The sequence below is a fragment of the Solanum stenotomum genome, chromosome 8, assembly GCF_019186545.1.
Source record: "Solanum stenotomum isolate F172 chromosome 8, ASM1918654v1, whole genome shotgun sequence".
In the NCBI taxonomy this organism is placed as follows: Eukaryota; Viridiplantae; Streptophyta; class Magnoliopsida; order Solanales; family Solanaceae; genus Solanum; species Solanum stenotomum.
Window position 1 is genome coordinate 10,482,328 of NC_064289.1, and position 19,175 is coordinate 10,501,502.

The window sequence follows — 19,175 nt, forward strand, 5'->3', positions numbered from 1 at the left end:
CATTTTGTTTAGAAGCAAACACTAGCACAATGAATGATAACCGAAAATTTGAGATAATCAAACGTAAAAGTATGAAACTAAACGCTAAGTTAAGGACTTAATATACCAAAAAGTATAAATATAATTTATTAAAATTTACTATCAGGATATCGGATAACCCGGTTATTAAAAAAATCAAAATCATTATCGAAATTGTCAAACCAGTAACTCATTAATGATAAATCAATAACTTTTTTTTTGGTTTGGCTTATTGGTTTCGATTCGGTTACTTGATTTTACAGCTTATTGATGCTAATGTGTACATTACATAGATGGAGACGGAGGGATAATTCAATTGAAAGGAGTTATGAGTTGAATGTTAAAATAAAATAAAAATCCCAATATGGAAGGTGGTGCGTTATATTCCCGGACTATATATGTAGTCTCTTTTGAAACCGCCAAGTTGTTGCTCTTTCTGTTGAAGTATTTGATTTACTGGTAAATCTCATTCGGCGGCAATTTTCAAATTTTAGCGCACAAAGCTAGGGTTTTACGCAATCACAAAAAACTCAGTATTCGATTCTCGTGCTGAAATCTGTCAAGGTTTTGTTGCGATTCGTTATCTTTTTCAGCTGGAAAGGATAAAGAAAACAATGGATTTTGATGAGGAACGAAATGAAGAAACTGACCAACCAAATGAAGATGTGGAAATGGCTGATAAAGTAGGCGATAGGGAAGCCGATGAATTAAAACCTTCAAACAATGGTTGTTCAGTAAGGCAAGTTTTGTAGCTTAGTTTATAGCAAACCACTGGTTCTTAATTTTCTTGATTGTCGTTTTAATTGTTGCATTTTCTTGATGATAGAAAGCTTTTTGTTGGACGCATTTCTACGAAGACAACCGAAGGTATTGATGCTATCTTGCTATATATCTATCATTGTGATATTACGTCCCAAATTGGACCCTCTGCTGAAATATTTGAATTCTTTAATACTCTTAAATCTTTATGATTGTGGGAAATTTATTCGCCTCAGACTTGGACATGAATATCGGAGTTTTGGTTATGTAGTTAAAGTTATTCTAAAATTGCATCTTAGTGTGATTGGGGTGTGAGAAGTTGGGGCTTGGCTTTCTCCGAACATCAAACAGTAAAGAGAGGCAACCTTTGCAGTATGTGCTCCTAACATGATAATGAGGAGGCATTTTAAAGATTCATATAATTGTTAATATTTGATTGAGTAATTGAGTTAATCTTCTCCTTCAATAGTAAATTGTGTTGGTATCTCTGCTTTTGGATAAATCCTTTAGTTTCTTCAGAAAATGTTTACTAATTTTTAACAGTGACAAACATCAAAATAGTTTGCCTAAGTAAACTATGTTTCACATCTATTTTTTGAAATCAGTGCATCTACTTTATCTGCATTCCTGTTTTCATAATATCTGACTATCTTTGCTCTAACCTCATTTAGTATTATTTTTTTTTACTTTCCAGAATCATTTAGAGAGTATTTCAGCAAGTTTGGACAGGTAGCTGATTCTGTACTAATGAGTGATAAAGACTCTGGAAGGCGACGAGGAATTGGATTTGTTATATATGCTGACCCGGAAATTGCAGATAAAGTTTTAAAGGAAGACCATACCATAGATGGTAAAAAGGTAGAATTTTCTCCTGAAAGCACCACATACTGTCATTTTTCCTTTATTTACTATTACGCTTTGCCTTGGTTTATGTTTAAAGAGTATATTCTATTTGTGTATAAGGTGGTCGTGGAGAAACCAGTAACTAATACAACGAGAATTTATGTTGGTGGTCTTCCATTATCCTTGACTGAAGGTAAAGAGTATACATGATATCATTTCTTATTTCTGCCAGTTGAAAAAGTTGATGCTTTAACCTAGTGATTAAATTTCAGATGAGTTGAAGGAACATTTTTCTCCTTATGGCAATGTTGTGGATCATTGCATCGTTTTGGATAGAAGACATGGTCGGAGCCGACGTTTTGGCTATGTGAGTTTTGATAAAGAGGAAGCAGTTGAAAAAGTTTTATCTGATGGCCATATGCATGAACTTTGCGGCAAACAAGTGAGTAATAAGGAATTTATACTGCCCAGAACTGATTGTTGCCTCTTTTACTTTGATGAAACAAAAAAAAATTGTGTCTGTAGGTTGAAATTAATAGGGTTGCTCCAAAGAGAGCTGGTGCAGCTGGTTACGGAGGCAGCAGCTACGGTGTGCATGCCTACTATGGTCGTGGTAGTGGTTATGGGAACAGTGGTAGCAGCTGGAATGATGAGGGCAACAGAGGATATGGAGGTGGTGGCAGAAATGGCGCCTGTGTATATGGGAACGCTGGTGCTGCTAATGGAAGGTCTGTGCCTGCCTACAATGGTTGTGGTCGTGGTTATGGGAACAATGGTAGAGGCTGGAGTGATGGGGGCAACAGAGGATATGGAGGTGGTGGCAAAAATGATGCCTATGCATATGGGAACTCCGGTGCTGCTAATGAAAGGTATGTGCCTGCCTACAATGGTCGTGGTCGTGGTTATGGGAACAGTGGTAACAGCTGGAATGATGGAGGCAATGGAGGATATGGAGGTGGTGGCAGAAATGATGCCTATGCATATGGGAACACCGGTGCTGCTAATGAAAGGTATGTGCCTGCCTACAATGGTTGTGGTCGTGGTTATGGGAACAGTGGTAACAGCTGGAATTATGGAGGAAACGGAGGATATGGAGGTGGTGGCACAAATGATGCCTATGCATATGGGAACACCGGTGCTGCTAATGAAAGGTATGTGCCTGCCTACAATGGTCGTGGTCGTGGTTATGGGAACAGTGGTAACAGCTGGAATTATTGGGGGAATGAAGGATATGGAGGGGGTGGCACAAATGATGCCTATGCATATGGGAACACCGGTGCTGATAATGAAAGGTATGTGCCTGCCTACTATGGTCATGGTCGTGGTCGTGGTTATGGGAACAGTGGTAACAGCTGGAATGATGGGGGGAACGGAGGATATGGAGGTGGTGGCACAAATGGTGCCTATGCATATGAGAACACCGGTGCTGCTAATAGAAGGTATCATCCTTATTGAAAGTGACAAGTTCGCCTCCAAGGCTGCAAATATTTGATGAGTTTTGACTGTTGCATTTAGGTGTAAAATCTTTGTTGGTGCCCCCCACCATTAACTTCTAGTAAGATAGATGTATTAGCCTGTTTACTTTGGGATATAAAGATAGCATACAGTTCTTTATTTTAACTTTTACAAGTCAATCAACCATCTTGTATTGTAAGAAAAGGAGGTTGAAAACCTTGTGATTCTGATCTCACATTTAAATGAAATGAAATGTAGATAACAACTTTGTACGAAAACTGAATGTATGTGGGCTGTGGATGAGTTTTTACTAATAGGAACTAATTAGAAGTAAGAGAAGTTTAACTAAATTCCATTCTGCTCAAAGCCAGATTGAAGATTTCTCAAGTATAGTCATTTCCTTATCTGCAACAAGAAGATTTTTCTTCATGAATTTTAATTGCTAATTGTATAATTTTACATATTCACTATCCTTTGGAATAGGCCAAACACATATGTAGACCCTTAAACTTGTCCTTAAATTTCATTTTGGCACTCCAACTCAACCTTGTTCCATTTTAACCCTTCAACTCCAATTTTTATGTTCCATTTTGGCACTTCTTTCCAAAGAATCAACAAAGTGGGATGTGTGTACTTCACATGCCATGATATGGCACAAAAGCCAATTAAAAACACATACACAATTCCTCTAACTTGTCCCCATTTTTTATTTTGTCATGCTAATTTAGCATTGTTCTATTTTAATCCTTCAACTCTATTTTATATAGTATCATTTAAACACAAAATACTAAATTTATGATTTCTTTATGTTTATTTATGTTCTTCATTTCCACTTTTTCATTTTAAAAATCAACGTCATATTTTTTTAAAAAAAAAATAATAATGGATGAACATCATTTTTTGTTTAATTTTTTTTTAGAGTTTCTGTACATTATTGCGTGAAAAAATAATCGACGAAAGTGTGTTGATTTTCTTTTTTAAACAATTAATTAAATTAAATAACACCACATATTTTTTTTTATATCTAGTCTATTTGAACTAACTCAAATATCAGCTTTCTATTTTTTCATTCAACTAAATACGAGTAAAAAAAAACTCATGTTCATTTCTAAATATAACACTACAAGAAAATGTTGAAACTCGATAGACTTCGTTGGGTTGTCATTGATTTTCTTAAGAAAGAAAATTGACGCACTTTCGTCGGTTATTTTTCACGCAAAAATATAGGGAAACTCTTAAAAAGAAATTGTTACTTTTTTTTTTATAAAAAAAATCAATGATCATCCGTCAATTTTAATTTTTTACAATAACTAACGGATGAACGCCGATTTTTAAAATGCAAAATTGCAGTTGAATAACATACATAGAAATCATAAAATTAGTATTTTGTGTCAAATGGTACATAGAAGAAATAGAGTTGAAGGGTTATCTTTTATTTTACTTTTTTGTCTTTCACTCTCTTAGAGAAAGTGTGATGCACACTCTGCCACATCACTTAGAAGTGCCAAAATGGAACATAAAAATTGGAGTTGAAGGGTTAAAATGGAACAAGATTGAGTTGGAGTGCCAAAATGAAATTTAGGAACAAGTTTAAGGGTCTGCATATGTGTTTGACAATTAATGGGGTTTCTTCAGAACTTTTTGGGTTGATTTTAGCTTCATGGGAGTTGATTTATCTCCGGTTGTTGGAGCATGCTTTCAATTTTTGGAATCGACAATTTTTTCCGCCATTGTTGTTAAGACTTGAGGTTCGTTAAGTTCCATGGATTGAGGTTCTGCAAGAGTTTAGTTTGCGGCACTTTTGCAGAATGAAATAATAAATGCAACACCGGATTATATTTGTCATTGCAAATGCGATTCAAGGTAACTTGATTTTTCAAATTTTAAAGAAATTTAATTTTGACGACTGAAAATTAACAAGATGTTAGAATTCCTTTAACTTTTTGGGTTGTCTTCATTCAAAAAGAAGATTTTTTTTGAGTTTAAACTTTCAACCAACTGATCTTTTGAAAGAATTGGGTAAGATGATGTATTTAGAGAGGAAGTAACTAAATAATAGAGAGAAAAAATGACACATGGCGCTTTTTAATTCATTTTTGGAAGAAATTTTATTCATCCACGCACGCCATCTGTGTGAATACAAACAGGGGAATAAAATAGATCAAAATGATCTATTTACAAGGGTATTCAATACATAGTTAAAGTGTCTTTTTGAAAATTCTGGATAACTTTATGTGTTACTTTATGTCTTTTCTCTATAATTAACTTATTTGTATAATGAATACTAGAAATTTTTCAAAATTTAGGCTATTTTCTCTATTATGACTAGCTTTTCTTTTTAGCAATTAGTTCAAAAAATGAATGACACATTTTTATATTTAGTAACAATTTAAATTTAAATATTCCTTATATCTTTATTGAAATAATTTATAATCAAATAAATATCTTAACTTATTTTAGACTTAAGTTTCAAAATCTTTTTTTTTTTCTTAAACTCTATATCGAGTTAAATTGCATCACATAGATAGAGACGGATGTATAATTCAATTGGAAGGAGTTATAATTTGAATGTTAAAATAAAATAAAAATCCCAATATGGAAGGTGGTGCGTTATATTCCCGGACTATATATGTAGTCTCTTTTGAAACCGCCAAGTTGTTGCTCTTTCTGTTGAAGTATTTGATTTACTGGTAAATCTCATTCGGCGGCAATTTTCAAATTTTAGCGCACAAAGCTAGGGTTTTACGCAATCACAAAAAAACTCAGTATTCGATTCTCGTGCTGAAATCTGTCAAGATTTTGTTGCGATTCGTTATCTTTTTCAGCTGGAAAGGATTAAGAAAACAATGGCTGATAGGGAAGCCCGTGGTTCTTCAGCAAGGTAAGTTCATAGCTTAGTTTATAGCTTGTAGCAAATCACATGTTCTTGATTTCCTTGTTTATCGTTTGAATTTTACCAAATTGTTGTATTTTCTTGATAATAGACCACTTTTTATTGGAGGCATTTCTATGGAGATAACCGAAGGTATTGATGCTATCTTGCTATATATGTATCATTGTGATATTACGTCCGAAATTGGACCCTCTGTTTTTTAACCTGAAATATTTGAATTCTTTAATACTCTTAAATCTCTGTGATTTATTCGCCTCAGTTTTCATATTCTTAGAGTAATATTTATGATTTTTTACTTTCCAGAATCCTTGAGGGCCCATTTCGGGCAGTTTGGAGATCTAGCTGATTTTGTACTAAAGCGTGATAAAGTCTCTGGAAGGCGACTAGGATTTGGATTTGTTACATATGCTAACCCGGAAATTGCAGATAAAGTTTTAAACACATACCATAACATAGATAGTAAAGAGGTAGAATTTTCTCCTGAAAGTACCACATTACTGTCATTTTTCCTTTATTTACTATTACTCTTTGCCTTGGTTTATGTTTAAAGAGTATATTTTATTTGTGTATAAGGTGGATGTGAAGATATCAGTAACTTATAGACAGAGGATTCATGTTGGTGGTCTTCCATTATCTTTAACTGAAGGTAAAGAGTATACATGATATCATTTCTTATTTCTGCCAGTTGAGAAAGTTTGCTCTTTAACCTAGTGATTAATTTCAGGTGAGTTGAAGGAATATTTTTCTTCTTATGGCAATGTTGTGGGCCATCAGATCATTTTGGATAAAACAACTGGTCGCTCCAGAGGCTTTGGCTTTGTGAGTTTTGATAAAGAAGAAGCAGTTGAACGTGTTTTATCTAATAGCGATATGCATGAACTTCGTGGCAAACAAGTGAGTAATTAGGAATTTATAGAGCACAGAAGTCAGAATTGATTGTTGCCTCTTTTACTTTGATGAAACAAAAAAAGGTTGTCGTCTGTAGGTTAAAACTACGAGGGTTTTTCCAATTAGAGCTGGTGCAGCTGGTTAAAGAGGCAGCAGCTATGGTGTGTCTGCCTCCTATTGTCGTGGTCGTGGTTATGGGAACAGTGGCAACGGCTGGAATGATGGGGGCAACAGAGGATATGGAGGTGGTGGCACAAATGGTGCCTGTGTATATGGGAACGCTGGTAATAGAAAGTATCATCCTTATTGAAAGTGACAAGTTCGCCTCCAAGGCTGCAAATATTTGATGAGTATTGACTGTTGCATTTAGGTGTAAAATCTTTGCTGGTGCCCCCTACCACTAACTTCTAGTAAGATAGATGTATTAGCCTGTAAACTTTGGGATATAAAGATAGCATATTTAAATGAAATGAAATGAAATGTAGATGACAACTTTGTATGGAAACTGAATGCATGTGGGCTGTGGATGTGTTTTTACTATTAGAAACTAATTAGAAGTATGAGAAGTTTAACTAAATTTCATTCTGCTCAAAGCCAAATTGAAGATTTCTCAAGCATATTGTCATTTCCTTATCTACAACAAGAAGATTTTTCTTTATGAATTTTAATTGCTAATTATAGTACTATCATTTTTCTTTATGGAAACGCCAGTGCTGCTGATAGAAGGTATTATCCTTATTGCTCGCACGTTTTTTTTAAAAGAAAACTTTCAATTGACCTTTTGAAGAGTGAAGTTAAGTGTTCCAATTTATATTTTTGGTTGGGATTGTTATATGTTATGTTTGTCATTTTTATACGGTAAAATTGTTTTTCACGTGATAATTTTTTATTTTAATAAGAAAGAATATAATTCATACAGCGTTACATATTATTATTTACAAACTTATAAGTAATAATTTAAATATATTTTTCAATACTCCAAATAATTAAGATATGAAATTAAAATAAAATTACGGATAATTTAAGTATATATTTTTTACGCTCCACTGTCTCAAATAAAGAAAAAGACAAAAAAGAAGTACGTGTTGAGAGTAAATTTGTAGTGTAATAAATAGCCTCAGAACGGCGTTGGAAGCGGTCTAATACATTTTTAAGCGCTTTATTTACTCCCCTCGTTTTCCTCTCCTTCACGTCACGTCCCTTTCTTTCAATCACTCAAGAATGAGGCCTTCTGGGGCGAAAGCTAACTTCTTGCCTCCTGGGCTTGTTTCCAATCTTCAAGATGTTCTTTCTAGCAGAAAGGGTGCTCCCCAAAACGATAAAAATGATGATTCCACGGAACCCAACTCGGATCCTGCAGAGGTTGACGATACAAAGCCTGTTGTTTTAGTTACTAACGCTGATGGGATTGAATCCCCTGGCCTTACCTATCTTGTTGATGCTCTTGTTCGTCTGGGCCTCTACAATGTTAACGTTTGCGCTCCTCAATCGTGGGTTCTATTTTAAATTTCTCTTTCCCTGTTACTTATACGTAGTTTCTTGTTACTCTTGATTAATTGTCTCATTGCACTAGCGGACAAAGTATTTTCACTAAGGTCCTTCAGTATATTAAGAAGTAACACATGAAGAAGCCAACAAGGATTCAACATTAACTAGATATACATAAAAATAGTTTTAACCATGTATAAAGGTATAATTTTTGGAATAAAATGGGTCCAAATTAGGGGGAATATATAAAAGGGTTTCCATAGCTAATCCCAACAAGTTTTGGATTGAGCCATAGTGCTACTTTTGGGATATTGTACTCTTGTGGTTGTCCCGTGTTTTGTAGATGTTGAAATTATGTTATCTGTAATGCGGGATCTCTTGGTTTTTGTGGTCGAAATGGGTCCTGAGTTAGCTTTGTTAATTCATTGCAGTTATATGTAATACATATCTGAGATTTCTAATGTGATAGTGGAATAAGAGCGATATTAAATTTTGTATTAATAAAACATTATCCCCTGCATTAGTAAGACTAATATTAGATTGGATAAAATGATTTAATCATAATCCAAACTAAGCGCTTTATAACTTATGGTTAATGTGTTTTCTTCCAAATGCTATTGTAGAGATGAATCAATGGCAGGCCATTCTGTTACCCTGAAAGAATCCATTGCTGTTACGTCGGCTGAGATTCATGGTGCTACTGCTTATGAAGTTTCAGGTATGACATTGTTACTATTGGCTTTTAGTGTATATGTTCTACTCGGTCTTTTGTTGGAAAAATTGTAATCTATATTTACCCTAGCTTTGTAGGATTACACTTACATTTAGAAACTATACAGTATTTCAGCTCTAACATGTTACGCCTTTTGAATTTGTTCTGGTGTCAGGGACTCCCGTAGATTGTGTGTCATTAGCCTTGTCTGGTGCACTATTTTCCTGGTCAAAGCCTATGCTGGTATTTTTTGACATGTTTTCAGTTATACCATATTCCTATTCCATTTTTGGGTTTGGTATAGCTTATGTTGCTGACTATCCTGTTATTTATTTCTGCTTGGACGTTTAGGTGATAAGTGGAATCAATAAGGGCTCAAGTTGTGGCCATCATATGTAAGTAGCGTTTTCTTTTTATGACCTTTCTGTTAGTGAACTATAAAATTTAGCACAACTTTATAGTTTGAAATTGTTTTATTATGACTACTACTCATATTGAAGTTGTGAATTGGCACTTTCTTGCTCTTTTATTTGTTACTTCTATATCAGCATAGAATTTTGTGATTATTTGTACTACTTCACTGTTTCCAGGTTTTACTCAGGTGTTGTAGCTGGTGCAAGGGAGTCATTGTTTAGTGGTGTACCATCTATATCGATATCACTTGACTGGTATTTGCCTATCATTTAGGGGATACTGCTGAAAATTTTAATCACTCTTGATGGTCTTAACAATGTACCCATAATCTATTTTAGGAAGAAGGATGAAAGTCAGGAAAGTGATTTCAAGGATGCCGTTGGTGTTTGTTTACCGTTGATAAATGCAGCCCTTAGAGATATAGAGAAGGGAGTTTTTCCCAAATGTTGCTTGCTGCATGTGGAAATTCCAAAGTCTCCTCTGACAAACAAGGTCTGTTTTATTGTCACCCTTGAGGCGCTTCTTCCCATTGAGAAAAATACGAGTTTTTGGACTTGTGATTCCTTGGTCAGACCAATTCATCAAAAAGAGTCTCCATTCGAAACTGCTAATTGTTAATCATTCTGAAGAATGTACGTGTGACACTATTGGTGTTGGCATGCAAAAGCAAAGTTTTAGTCTTCTTTCCTTTTACTCCCCAAGTCCAGCCACATTACTGTTTTGCTTTAGCATATTATATCTCTCCATGTATGTGGATGTAGAGAGATTATTTTTACCTTTTATGTGACAGGGATTCAAATCGACCAGGCCAAGTCATTGGAGCCCTAAGCTTTGCTGGCAAGCTATTTCAGCAAGCAGGAATCCTGCTGCCAGACGTTTTGTTCCCAATCAGCAAATGCTTGGACTACAGCTTGCGCAACTAGGCCGAGATGCTTCTGCAGCGGTGAGTTAACTGGTCCTTCACTGATATGTGGTGATCTAGATAATTTATGATGATGATAGCAAGTGTGTAGTATTGCCTTTAAGTGAGTGACAACCTAATTGCTCTTAAAGTTAAACAAGATCAAGAATTGAGCTGTCCCCTACCTATATCTAAAAGGAATTTATATGGAGTTGAAATTCTGTTGAATCTTAAAAAGTAGAGTAGTCAGAGCTTAAGGAAGGTAGTGACTTAAAAGCTGATTCATTTCCCAGTTTCCAGTAAGATGAGTAGTATTTGAGTGGCTTCTTTGATTCCGTTATAGTACACAACAAGACAAAAGTGCACATAAATGTGTCAAAATACAGTTATTTGTAACACTTTGCAGCCCCTGCTTGTTTTAGTTTTCTCAATCAAGGTTTGCATTGTAGATACTCTTAACCATTCAGACTTCCGAATTCTCATTTTTTTTCAGGGTGCCGCTCGTCGGTTAGCCACACAGAAAAAGAATATAGAGGAGGTTGAATCGGTTGGTGTATCGGGGAAATCTGATCCCAACCGGAAAGCCAAGTACTTCAGATTGGAGGTAAGGAAATTTTTTCCATCTCTATGGAAATATTGTATCCAGTTGCTGTCTTGGATAAGTAAATAGAGGAATCTTCAGGTTTATTTTCTAATTGAAAATGCCATTTTCAACTTAATTAATCTATGTCAATGGAAAAGAGGGATCTTATGTATCAGAAGAACATGTTAAATCGTCACATTAATCCATAATTTTCCTCTCTTTGAATGGCTTGTGCGGAAGCGCAAAAAAGCCAAGTGTCTCACATTTCCTTATACTAATCTTTCTCATCGATGCCTTTCCATTTCTTTGTACTTAGTACCAGTTGGTTCTAATATTTAAGTGAATGACTTTATTTGTTATTTGCGCTGCAGTTACTTGACAAGAAGCAGGAAGAAGAGGATGAGGATTTAGATTTTAGAGCTCTTGAAAATGGCTTTGTAAGTTTATTACTCCTATCCTTAGTGTAATTGTCTTTTTTTCCCCAGGCAGTGCTGGATATGTAACGTTAACCAATGTCAAACTAGTGATAAGCTGTCTTTATATGCTTTTGACCAATTGATATTATTGTGCTCAACAGATAGCAGTCACTCCAGTCTCTCTATCGATGCATGTAGAAGCAGACGTTCACACAGCTGCTTCAGAGTGGATTTCAACTGCATTAGAAGTTGGACAATGAAATTCATCCAGTGACACTTGATCAGTAACCTTTTGTACATCTCGAGATGAATTTGGTTCGACCATCCTATGCAAAATCCATATTGGTGATGCCTTGATTGTTGATTTTTTTTGTCTATTACCTCAACCTTTTGTATTTTGTAGTGCAGCTATTGATTCAGAAGTGCCAGTTTTATTTTTTTTGTTTGCTTGGTACCACAAGGCTGTGTTGTTGTAGGTTCCTTTATTGACAAAGTTGTGGTTAGGCAGAATATTTAGGTTATTCTTTTATACCTTGTAAACAGAAACAGCCAGATGAAATATAGTGTACTGTTGTTTGTTACCTGATATGCTAAAAGTTGAGTGCTTGTTTACAAATACCCGATCCCTCCATTCGGAGTATATACAACTGAGCTCGCTTGATGTTAAACTTCTAATGTATGTATTATATATCTTGTGGCCAACAAAGTAATTCAAGATACACACTCCTTGGCACCTTCTGATTGTTTGGATTGATTTTTTTCAAGTGACTTATAAGTTAAAAGTCATAAGTTGGTAACCCCTAACTTTTGGCTTCTTTTTTTTTTTTTTTTTTTTTAGGTTACTTTTCCTGCTATAAATTGTGGGTTATTCGAACACTTCCAAAACTAAAAAAAAAGTCACTAAAAATAAATCAATTCAAACCCCGGCTAAATCTAGTCCTAAAAAGAAAAATAGAATAGCCCACAATATTATATATCTTGTAAGCTGGTAATGGATGTCTTACCTTACATAATTTAACCTTAGGACAACTATAATATTTTGTTATCATAAGTTATGCATAATATTATTAAAATTAAAATATAACAGCGTACATTTATAGCTAACATAATTATTTCGAGCTGAAAAGTAACTATTTGTGAATTTTAACGCTTTCAAATCAAAACCAGGCCAACCCAACTTAATTGGGTTAGAACCCAACCTAGAAGCCAAGGCCCACAAGAAGGGTCGGCCCATTTAGTGCCTCGAGTTCTTTTCGAAGGAAAAATGGTGGAAACTGGAAGAACTTGGAGAAGTAGATACTGTGTTAGGGTTTACCATCGTTCTGTAGCAACTGTGTGTGAAAATGTCGTCGTCGTCGAAAACTCTAATTCGGACGGGCGTTTCTCTGATTAGCCGTTTGATGACCCAAAACTTGAGATGTTCAGCACAAACGCCACAAATTGCGAATCCGACACTCACTTCTAGGCTTTTTCCATCTCTCTCCTCTCAGTCTCAGTCTCCGATTCGTCTTGATTTACCCCAGTCCGACGTTGATTCGTTCAAGAAGGTTTCCACTGAAGGTTTCTTATACCCTACTGGCCTTCCTTCACTCCCCTTTTTCCTCCCTGACGGTAAATTCCCTCTCTATATGTCAATTTATACTATACTTTTGCGTAATGTTAGCATTTAGCTGGAAAGTTGAGGTACATAATACTTTTAATATTTCATTTTGTGATACGAAATGGGTTGCGAATATACCTGATGCATATAGCTGAGCTCAACTAGGTTGGAAATTGTAGCATAGTTGAATGATTGATTTACATTCTTTTTTTCTGAGAAGTGGGGCATTTAGAAGTTTCCTCGCACTCTAGGTTGCTAATTGATTGCATTTCGAATGCATTGACAGTTGTTCCAATTCTAGCCTATTGCTTATTTTTAGGTTCACACTAACCGGAAAGTTCGATATAATTAGATCACTAGAAAAAGCTCTTCTTTTATCTATAGACAAAGATGATATGCCTGACAAATCCATCTAAAGCTGCAGTTTGTACCATGGGTTGATAAACTGTTGGTTAACTGATAGAAGTCACCTATGAAAGTTTCTGGAGCAGCTTGCTGTTCAAGTTCGTTGATAATTACAGTCAGATTAAGCTAAAAGTGGGAATGTTGGGTTGAAATTCAACAGAGTCAAACAGGTTGAGTTAACAAAAATATGAGTCATAGTCCAACCTTTTGAAGTTTATGTGTAGGTCAAAGTTGGGTTTCAAATGTATAGAATAATAAGTGATGTCAACTTGCTCAATCCAACCCATTGTGAAGTTGTGCTAATTGCTCTCATAGAACTACAATTTACTTATAGTATGTCTTGATAAACCTTGGCTTGACTTCAATGCTACAGAATTTTGCAACTAATTGTCGAACTTTGAACATTGTGATGTTGGTTTCATCCTCTGAATATTTGTTTCCTTACTGCATTTCGTTTCAATGATGCTTAAATTTTAAAAAGTCAAAATACTATCTAATGCCTATTAAAAGAAACATTGAGCTGTCAGCAACCTCTTCTTCAACCAAAATAGACGAAGAGTTCAGTTTTCTGTGAAAACTAGCTTAGTACTTTTTCGAACTAGAATGGAAAAGGAGCTCTCTTATCTCAAAAGATAAGTGGATTGGAAAAAGAATCACCAACAGGGTAGATGTAACCTGTTAGGTTGCCGATTTTTAGATCATTGTAACACAATGTTCCAGCTGGCCACATGTGTTAATACATAGTTAAACAGTAACGATGTCAAATGGGTGGGTTGAGTTGGATTTGGGCGGGCCAAAATGGGTTGGGCTAAAAAAAATGGCTCTTACTTCGGATGAAACGGGTTGTGCTAAAATAGGTTGGGTCATGACCCGCACAACTTGACACAATCTTCTTAACTGATTCCTTTCTGCTAAAAGTGGAGATAATTTCCATCCATTATGGTTGCACTATATATACATCCAAACACAGCAAATATTCGATTCGGAAAATTCATTGCACATTCCAAAAACAAACCCAGTACTTGACTTTATATTCTATGGCTATTGCAGTACTTGTGGTTCCCCGCATTCTAACTGGAACTTGGAGAGAGCTCTCTTAAGAAGTTAGGAAACAAGAATTATCTTGATTTGTTACCTTCTCAAAAAAAAAGAATTATCTATAATTTAGACAACCATATATAGAGTTGATCAGTTGATAGTTGTATGGAGGCATTTTCTGTCTATTTGGTTGCTTTCTGATGAGTCAAATTTACCTAGATGTTAGACAATTATATTTAGAGTTGATAGCAACCAAATAGACAAAAAAGTGCCTCCATATACTCTATCTTCTTTAGAGTTGATAGCTGTATGGAGTTGCTCTTTTTTGTCTATTTGGTTGCATTACGCTTCTACAAAAATAGTTGTTGTGTAATTCAGTTTCCTAATGAATAAAAAGCTTGGGTAGTCAGAAATTGAACTTGTTATATAACTCTTAGATGTTTGCACCTTCGTTGGACCGCTAATTATTTTTGTAAAAGCTATTAACAATTGACATTATTATTTGTTATTTCATCAGTATCCATTTAAACCATCAGAGACTTGCTTACAAAGAATAGTGTAATTAACTTGGTTTTACATGAATTACTGCATCGTTCTTCTATTTATGTTCATACAGTTGATGATTCTTCATCAAGTGGGATGCTTTTGTTTCCTAAGAGAACCTACCAACCCAGCAACATGAGGCGCAAAAGGACACATGGTTACTTTGCTCGGTACACCTCTCTCCCTTGCTCTTTAGCTGCCAGACAAATGGGACACATTCTCATGAGAGTAGCATTGTGCACCATCTGGCTCCTATTTTATTCTATTTTAGCTTTTTGGGTCTTTGAGTTGTTGAAAGAATATGTACTAGACCATTTTTGTTTCTCTTCCTGTTTCTGGAAACTGTAGGATTACGACATATAATACATTCCCCAGAGTCGTATTTAAGTTATTTTAGAACAATTCCAACTAGAGGTAAGTGTACATGAAAGGGGAGATGGAGTCAAGAATATCCCATGTACTGCTGGTCTTAATACGTAGCCCAGGATTCTGGTGTGCTCTCATCCTGGCAATGAAAATTAGGTTTTCATTTGCCTCCTAGACCACCTGATCAGCTTAGTCATTTATGTCCAGCTAGTTTCATTTTTCTCGGTTCACTTGCTTTTACAGGAATTTTTTTCTCTAGATTGCTTATGTTATTTGTTGAGTTCTGACTAGCACATATTTTGATCCTTGAGCAGCAAAGCAACTAAGGGCGGGCGTAGAGTTATTGCTCGACGTATTGCAAAGGGTCGATCAAGAATAACAGCATAACAACATTTTGTGTTGCATGGTTTACAAGGTGTACGGAGCAAGGCTAGAAGGCTGGTTTAGGGCATTTCATGGACAGTTAAATAGGATATGTTGCGACTATTGAAACAAGGTGATGTTTTGGTGATCTTCAAACTGGATTTTTGTACTTAGGCTCCTACTTCCCAGCTTTGTCCCCAACTCTTAATATTTTTCCAAGCTGGTTTTATTTCCCTTAAAGATATGTTTGATCTGTAATAAGGAATTCTTTTTCACTGTACCTAAGGGTCCTTGAGATTGACGTACGAGCAAAATCTATTTATTGAAGTAGTTATTTTGGCAATGTCAAATTTCAGACATTTTTTTATTGAAGTTGAGGCCTTGGCAAGATCAGACATTGGACATGCTTTACTAAAATTTTACCTTGACAAGATAAAACTTCAAACATATATCGACTGCACATCAGAAATATAATGATTTGTCAATGTTAACGTGAGACATTTGTTGGTTGAAGTAGACTTGTTAGGATGAAATATTGGATATTTTTGTTTGAAGTTTATCCTGATTTACCCTTCGGGGTGGCCTAGTTAGTTGGGCTTGGGACTTTCATGTTGGAGGTTTCAAGTTCGAAACCCCTTGCCAGCGAAAGCAAGGGGTTTGCTTCTGGGTCGAGCTCGTTGCACCGGGCATGCCTAGTGCGGATTGCCTCTCCTATGTGGTTTGCGAGCTATCTCTGTGCGCACCCAAAGAATAGCGGATGCGGGTTTCCCTTGTCATAAAAAAAAAAAAAGTTTATCCTGATTTGTGTCAATTTAAGACATTTTTTTTATTGAAGTTGAGGCCATGACAAGATCCACTTCTTCAAAACATTATACTTTAATTGTTATAAATTCTAAAAATATTGTTGTACAACAATTAAGAAGAAAAAGGAGGAAGAGAATAACTTTCTTTGATTACTTGTATTTTGGGTTCTAATTTAACTTTTGAATTTGGCTATAAATTAAATAGGTATGCCAAATATGGCGCCTAGTGAATAACAAGGAAGTAAAGTGTATAAATTCAGGGGGAGGGAACAACTATCTAGTTTAGCGGGTCATCATTATGTTCACCTTTTAATTTCTTTTTTGCAACTTTACCTGTTTTGGGAATGATTTCAAATGTGTGCCACTAAAATTGAAAGTTACGTTCGATTTCAGATATTTAAAATATGATTTTATAAAATCCAAACATCGGACATTATTGCCTAAAGTTTGATATGACTTGTCAAGACCAACTTCAGACTTTTTTTGAGTGAAGTTGTGAACTTGACAAAATCAAACCTTAGACATTTTTTTTTATCTAGCTAAGGCTAACTTCAAACATCTTTTACTAATATTATAACCTAGACAAAACCAAACTTCAGTCATTTTTATTGAGATTGTAGCAACCAATATCACTTGTAAATAAAAACCATACTCTTTCATGCACTTGCAAAAATTGGCTAAAACTTCAATCATTCTCTCTATTGGGCCCTTTGGAAATCCAAGTCGAAACAGGGAGCCTTAGCCGAGGCCCATGCTTTGTTTTGTATTGCACTGTAGTATATTCATCTCCTGGTTAAAATAAAAATAAAAATTCACATCTCCGGGACCTGACGTTCATCGGCTTCTCTCCTCTCCTGCAAAACAGTATCTGCAGCCTGATCAGAACCTGCCATGGCAGAATTTAGAGGCAATGAAACCCCAACATCTACTGCAGGTAACATTTCCTATTCTCTAGGTGTTGCAATCGAAAGGGGTTTCTTAAGGGAATATAAAATATATTGCAAATTAAGATGCTGACTGATTTTAATTACAAGGAAAAACAAATTGTACACTTTGCCTAATTCCTCATGTATTCGTGAAATAACTGAACAGAATTTCTTTTTTTTTTTTTGCTCTGTTAAGATTGTTCCAATTTGAGCGTGTATGTGGACAGTGATTGCTTTAAAAATTCAATCTTGTTTTATGAATGGATACTGAATTTGGTATTTGCGTTGAATATTCACATCCCAATTGTTGTGGTTGTTTGATTTTCTTATATGGTATTGGGTAATCCTTCGCCTTGAAGTTTGAGTTAAACTCAAAGGTTTATTTCTTTATTAGCTAAGTTTCATCCCAATCTTGATTTAATGAATGTTGGGACCCTTGTTATATTGTCTATGTTCCAGTTGTGGGGCCTGGGTGTGCGGGGGTGTTGGATATCCCACATTGGTTGGGATGTGGTCCTTTGGTCTCTTTATATGGTGGCAAATTGGCAATCCTTGCCTTGATACTTGTTTTGGGGATTGAGTTAGACACAAACATTATCTCTTTATCAGGGTAAGGCTCATCCCGATTCTTGATTTGATCAATGTTGGGCCTCAGTATTATATTCTCCACATTTTAGTTGCCAGACTGGGCATACGGGGATGTTGGATATCCCAGATTTGGGGGGATATGATGCTTTGGTTTAGTTATAAGGTAATCCTCACCTCTTCAACTAGATTTTGAGGTTGAGTTAGGTCAAGTTTCATTTGTCTTTCTTTATCATGATCTATGTTGCTTGGACTCTTCAAAATTGTATGTTGGATTCTCCGAAAGTAGTATATTTTTGAAGAATCCGACAGGGGTGCCGCATTGAAACTAAAGAGTCTGCACAATTTAGATGATGGTAATGGTCTGCCCTTTTCTTCTCAGTTTGTTCTTGTATTCTCTTGTCTGCTGGTAATTGATAATGCTAATCTAGCATAGTCTGTTGTTGTACAAACTTAGGACGTTAGATGGTTTATGTTCCTCATTTCCATTTTGATCTCTTTGTAATTTTAGATGTGAAAGATGTAAAAGCACCAAATTTGATTGAGCGCGCAAAGGAAGAGATTGAGGCTATGATTCACCACGATAAAAAACCTCACCATCACAAGGAAACTCATGGAACTAGTGACATTGATGAAAACACCCCAGTTGATGAAGTTAAGGGACCAAATGTATTCGAACGAGTCAAGGAAGAAATTGAGGCAGTTGTACAAAGTATCCACCCTAAGAAATGATCCAACTCTTTTCATGCCATTATTTAACAATATTGGTTTCCCTGTTTCATTCTGATGTACAATAGCTAATTGCTATGTATAAATAGTACTGATTTCTTGGTGTTTACATGGAAGGTGTTGCTATTTGTGACAGCATTTGATGTCTATTGATCTTTTAGAAGGATCCTTGCTGATTTGTTTTGTATAACCATGGTATGACCGTGCGTGCACCTCGACTAATTCCATGCGGTACCATTGTTACCTCCCCTACTAGCATGGGTACCGAGTAACTCTACCTACCAAATATTACATAAATGGAAAGAAATCACCAGTAGTATTTTTGCCTCTGTCGGGACTTTAACCTGAAATGTCATTATTCCCAACCCATTTCATTGACTACTAAGCCACATCCCGGGTTGCCTTGCTGATCTTAGTTTCTATGAAATGACAATTGTGTCTTGAAGT

General features: G+C 35.6%; 5 protein-coding genes across 5 annotated transcripts; all 5 read left to right on the forward strand.

Annotated features, from left to right (window-relative positions):
• The first annotated feature begins 632 nt into the window (after nucleotides 1-632).
• Nucleotides 633-3,333, forward strand: LOC125875192 (uncharacterized). Its single transcript, XM_049556293.1, has 8 exons — nucleotides 633-761; nucleotides 849-885; nucleotides 1,457-1,635; nucleotides 1,741-1,813; nucleotides 1,893-2,137; nucleotides 2,173-2,260; nucleotides 2,402-2,716; nucleotides 3,005-3,333. The coding sequence occupies exons 1-8, from the start codon at nucleotides 633-635 to the stop codon at nucleotides 3,073-3,075; spliced, it is 1,137 nt and encodes a 378-aa protein (XP_049412250.1). The 3' UTR covers nucleotides 3,076-3,333.
• Nucleotides 3,334-5,921: 2,588 nt separating this feature from the next.
• LOC125873451 (uncharacterized) lies at nucleotides 5,922-7,001 on the forward strand. Its single transcript, XM_049554389.1, is given in 6 exon segments — nucleotides 5,922-5,956; nucleotides 6,060-6,100; nucleotides 6,272-6,435; nucleotides 6,542-6,614; nucleotides 6,663-6,862; nucleotides 6,954-7,001. Coding segments are annotated over 6 exon segments (561 nt in total).
• A 1,046-nt stretch (nucleotides 7,002-8,047) lies between these two features.
• LOC125873172 (uncharacterized) lies at nucleotides 8,048-11,960 on the forward strand. The gene is made up of 10 exons (XM_049554060.1): nucleotides 8,048-8,346; nucleotides 8,968-9,062; nucleotides 9,232-9,299; nucleotides 9,408-9,451; nucleotides 9,647-9,724; nucleotides 9,809-9,962; nucleotides 10,261-10,413; nucleotides 10,865-10,975; nucleotides 11,326-11,391; nucleotides 11,532-11,960. The coding sequence occupies exons 1-10, from the start codon at nucleotides 8,078-8,080 to the stop codon at nucleotides 11,628-11,630; spliced, it is 1,137 nt and encodes a 378-aa protein (XP_049410017.1). The 5' UTR covers nucleotides 8,048-8,077; the 3' UTR covers nucleotides 11,631-11,960.
• Nucleotides 11,961-12,620: 660 nt separating this feature from the next.
• On the forward strand, nucleotides 12,621-16,012 carry LOC125874990 (uncharacterized). The gene is made up of 3 exons (XM_049556040.1): nucleotides 12,621-12,981; nucleotides 15,030-15,126; nucleotides 15,637-16,012. The coding sequence occupies exons 1-3, from the start codon at nucleotides 12,714-12,716 to the stop codon at nucleotides 15,707-15,709; spliced, it is 438 nt and encodes a 145-aa protein (XP_049411997.1). The 5' UTR covers nucleotides 12,621-12,713; the 3' UTR covers nucleotides 15,710-16,012.
• A 1,258-nt stretch (nucleotides 16,013-17,270) lies between these two features.
• Nucleotides 17,271-18,894, forward strand: LOC125873087 (uncharacterized). Its single transcript, XM_049553951.1, has 2 exons — nucleotides 17,271-17,422; nucleotides 18,511-18,894. The coding sequence occupies exons 1-2, from the start codon at nucleotides 17,380-17,382 to the stop codon at nucleotides 18,729-18,731; spliced, it is 264 nt and encodes an 87-aa protein (XP_049409908.1). The 5' UTR covers nucleotides 17,271-17,379; the 3' UTR covers nucleotides 18,732-18,894.
• The last annotated feature ends 281 nt before the right edge of the window (nucleotides 18,895-19,175 follow it).

Coding starts and splice junctions, on each gene's coding strand:
- LOC125873087 (XM_049553951.1), top strand. CDS start 17,380: ATGGCAGAATTTAGAGGCAATGAAACCCCAACATCTACTGCAG. Junction 17,423..18,510: donor AACCCCAACATCTACTGCAG/GTAACATTTCCT, acceptor TTGTAATTTTAG/ATGTGAAAGATGTAAAAGCA.
- LOC125874990 (XM_049556040.1), top strand. CDS start 12,714: ATGTCGTCGTCGTCGAAAACTCTAATTCGGACGGGCGTTTCTCTGATT. Junction 12,982..15,029: donor CCCCTTTTTCCTCCCTGACG/GTAAATTCCCTC, acceptor ATGTTCATACAG/TTGATGATTCTTCATCAAGT. Junction 15,127..15,636: donor ACACATGGTTACTTTGCTCG/GTACACCTCTCT, acceptor ATCCTTGAGCAG/CAAAGCAACTAAGGGCGGGC.
- LOC125875192 (XM_049556293.1), top strand. CDS start 633: ATGGATTTTGATGAGGAACGAAATGAAGAAACTGACCAACCAAATGAA. Junction 1,814..1,892: donor TCCATTATCCTTGACTGAAG/GTAAAGAGTATA, acceptor ATTAAATTTCAG/ATGAGTTGAAGGAACATTTT. Junction 2,138..2,172: donor ATGAAACAAAAAAAAATTGT/GTCTGTAGGTTG, acceptor GTTGCTCCAAAG/AGAGCTGGTGCAGCTGGTTA.
- LOC125873172 (XM_049554060.1), top strand. CDS start 8,078: ATGAGGCCTTCTGGGGCGAAAGCTAACTTCTTGCCTCCTGGGCTTGTT. Junction 9,063..9,231: donor TACTGCTTATGAAGTTTCAG/GTATGACATTGT, acceptor TTCTGGTGTCAG/GGACTCCCGTAGATTGTGTG. Junction 11,392..11,531: donor GAGCTCTTGAAAATGGCTTT/GTAAGTTTATTA, acceptor TGTGCTCAACAG/ATAGCAGTCACTCCAGTCTC.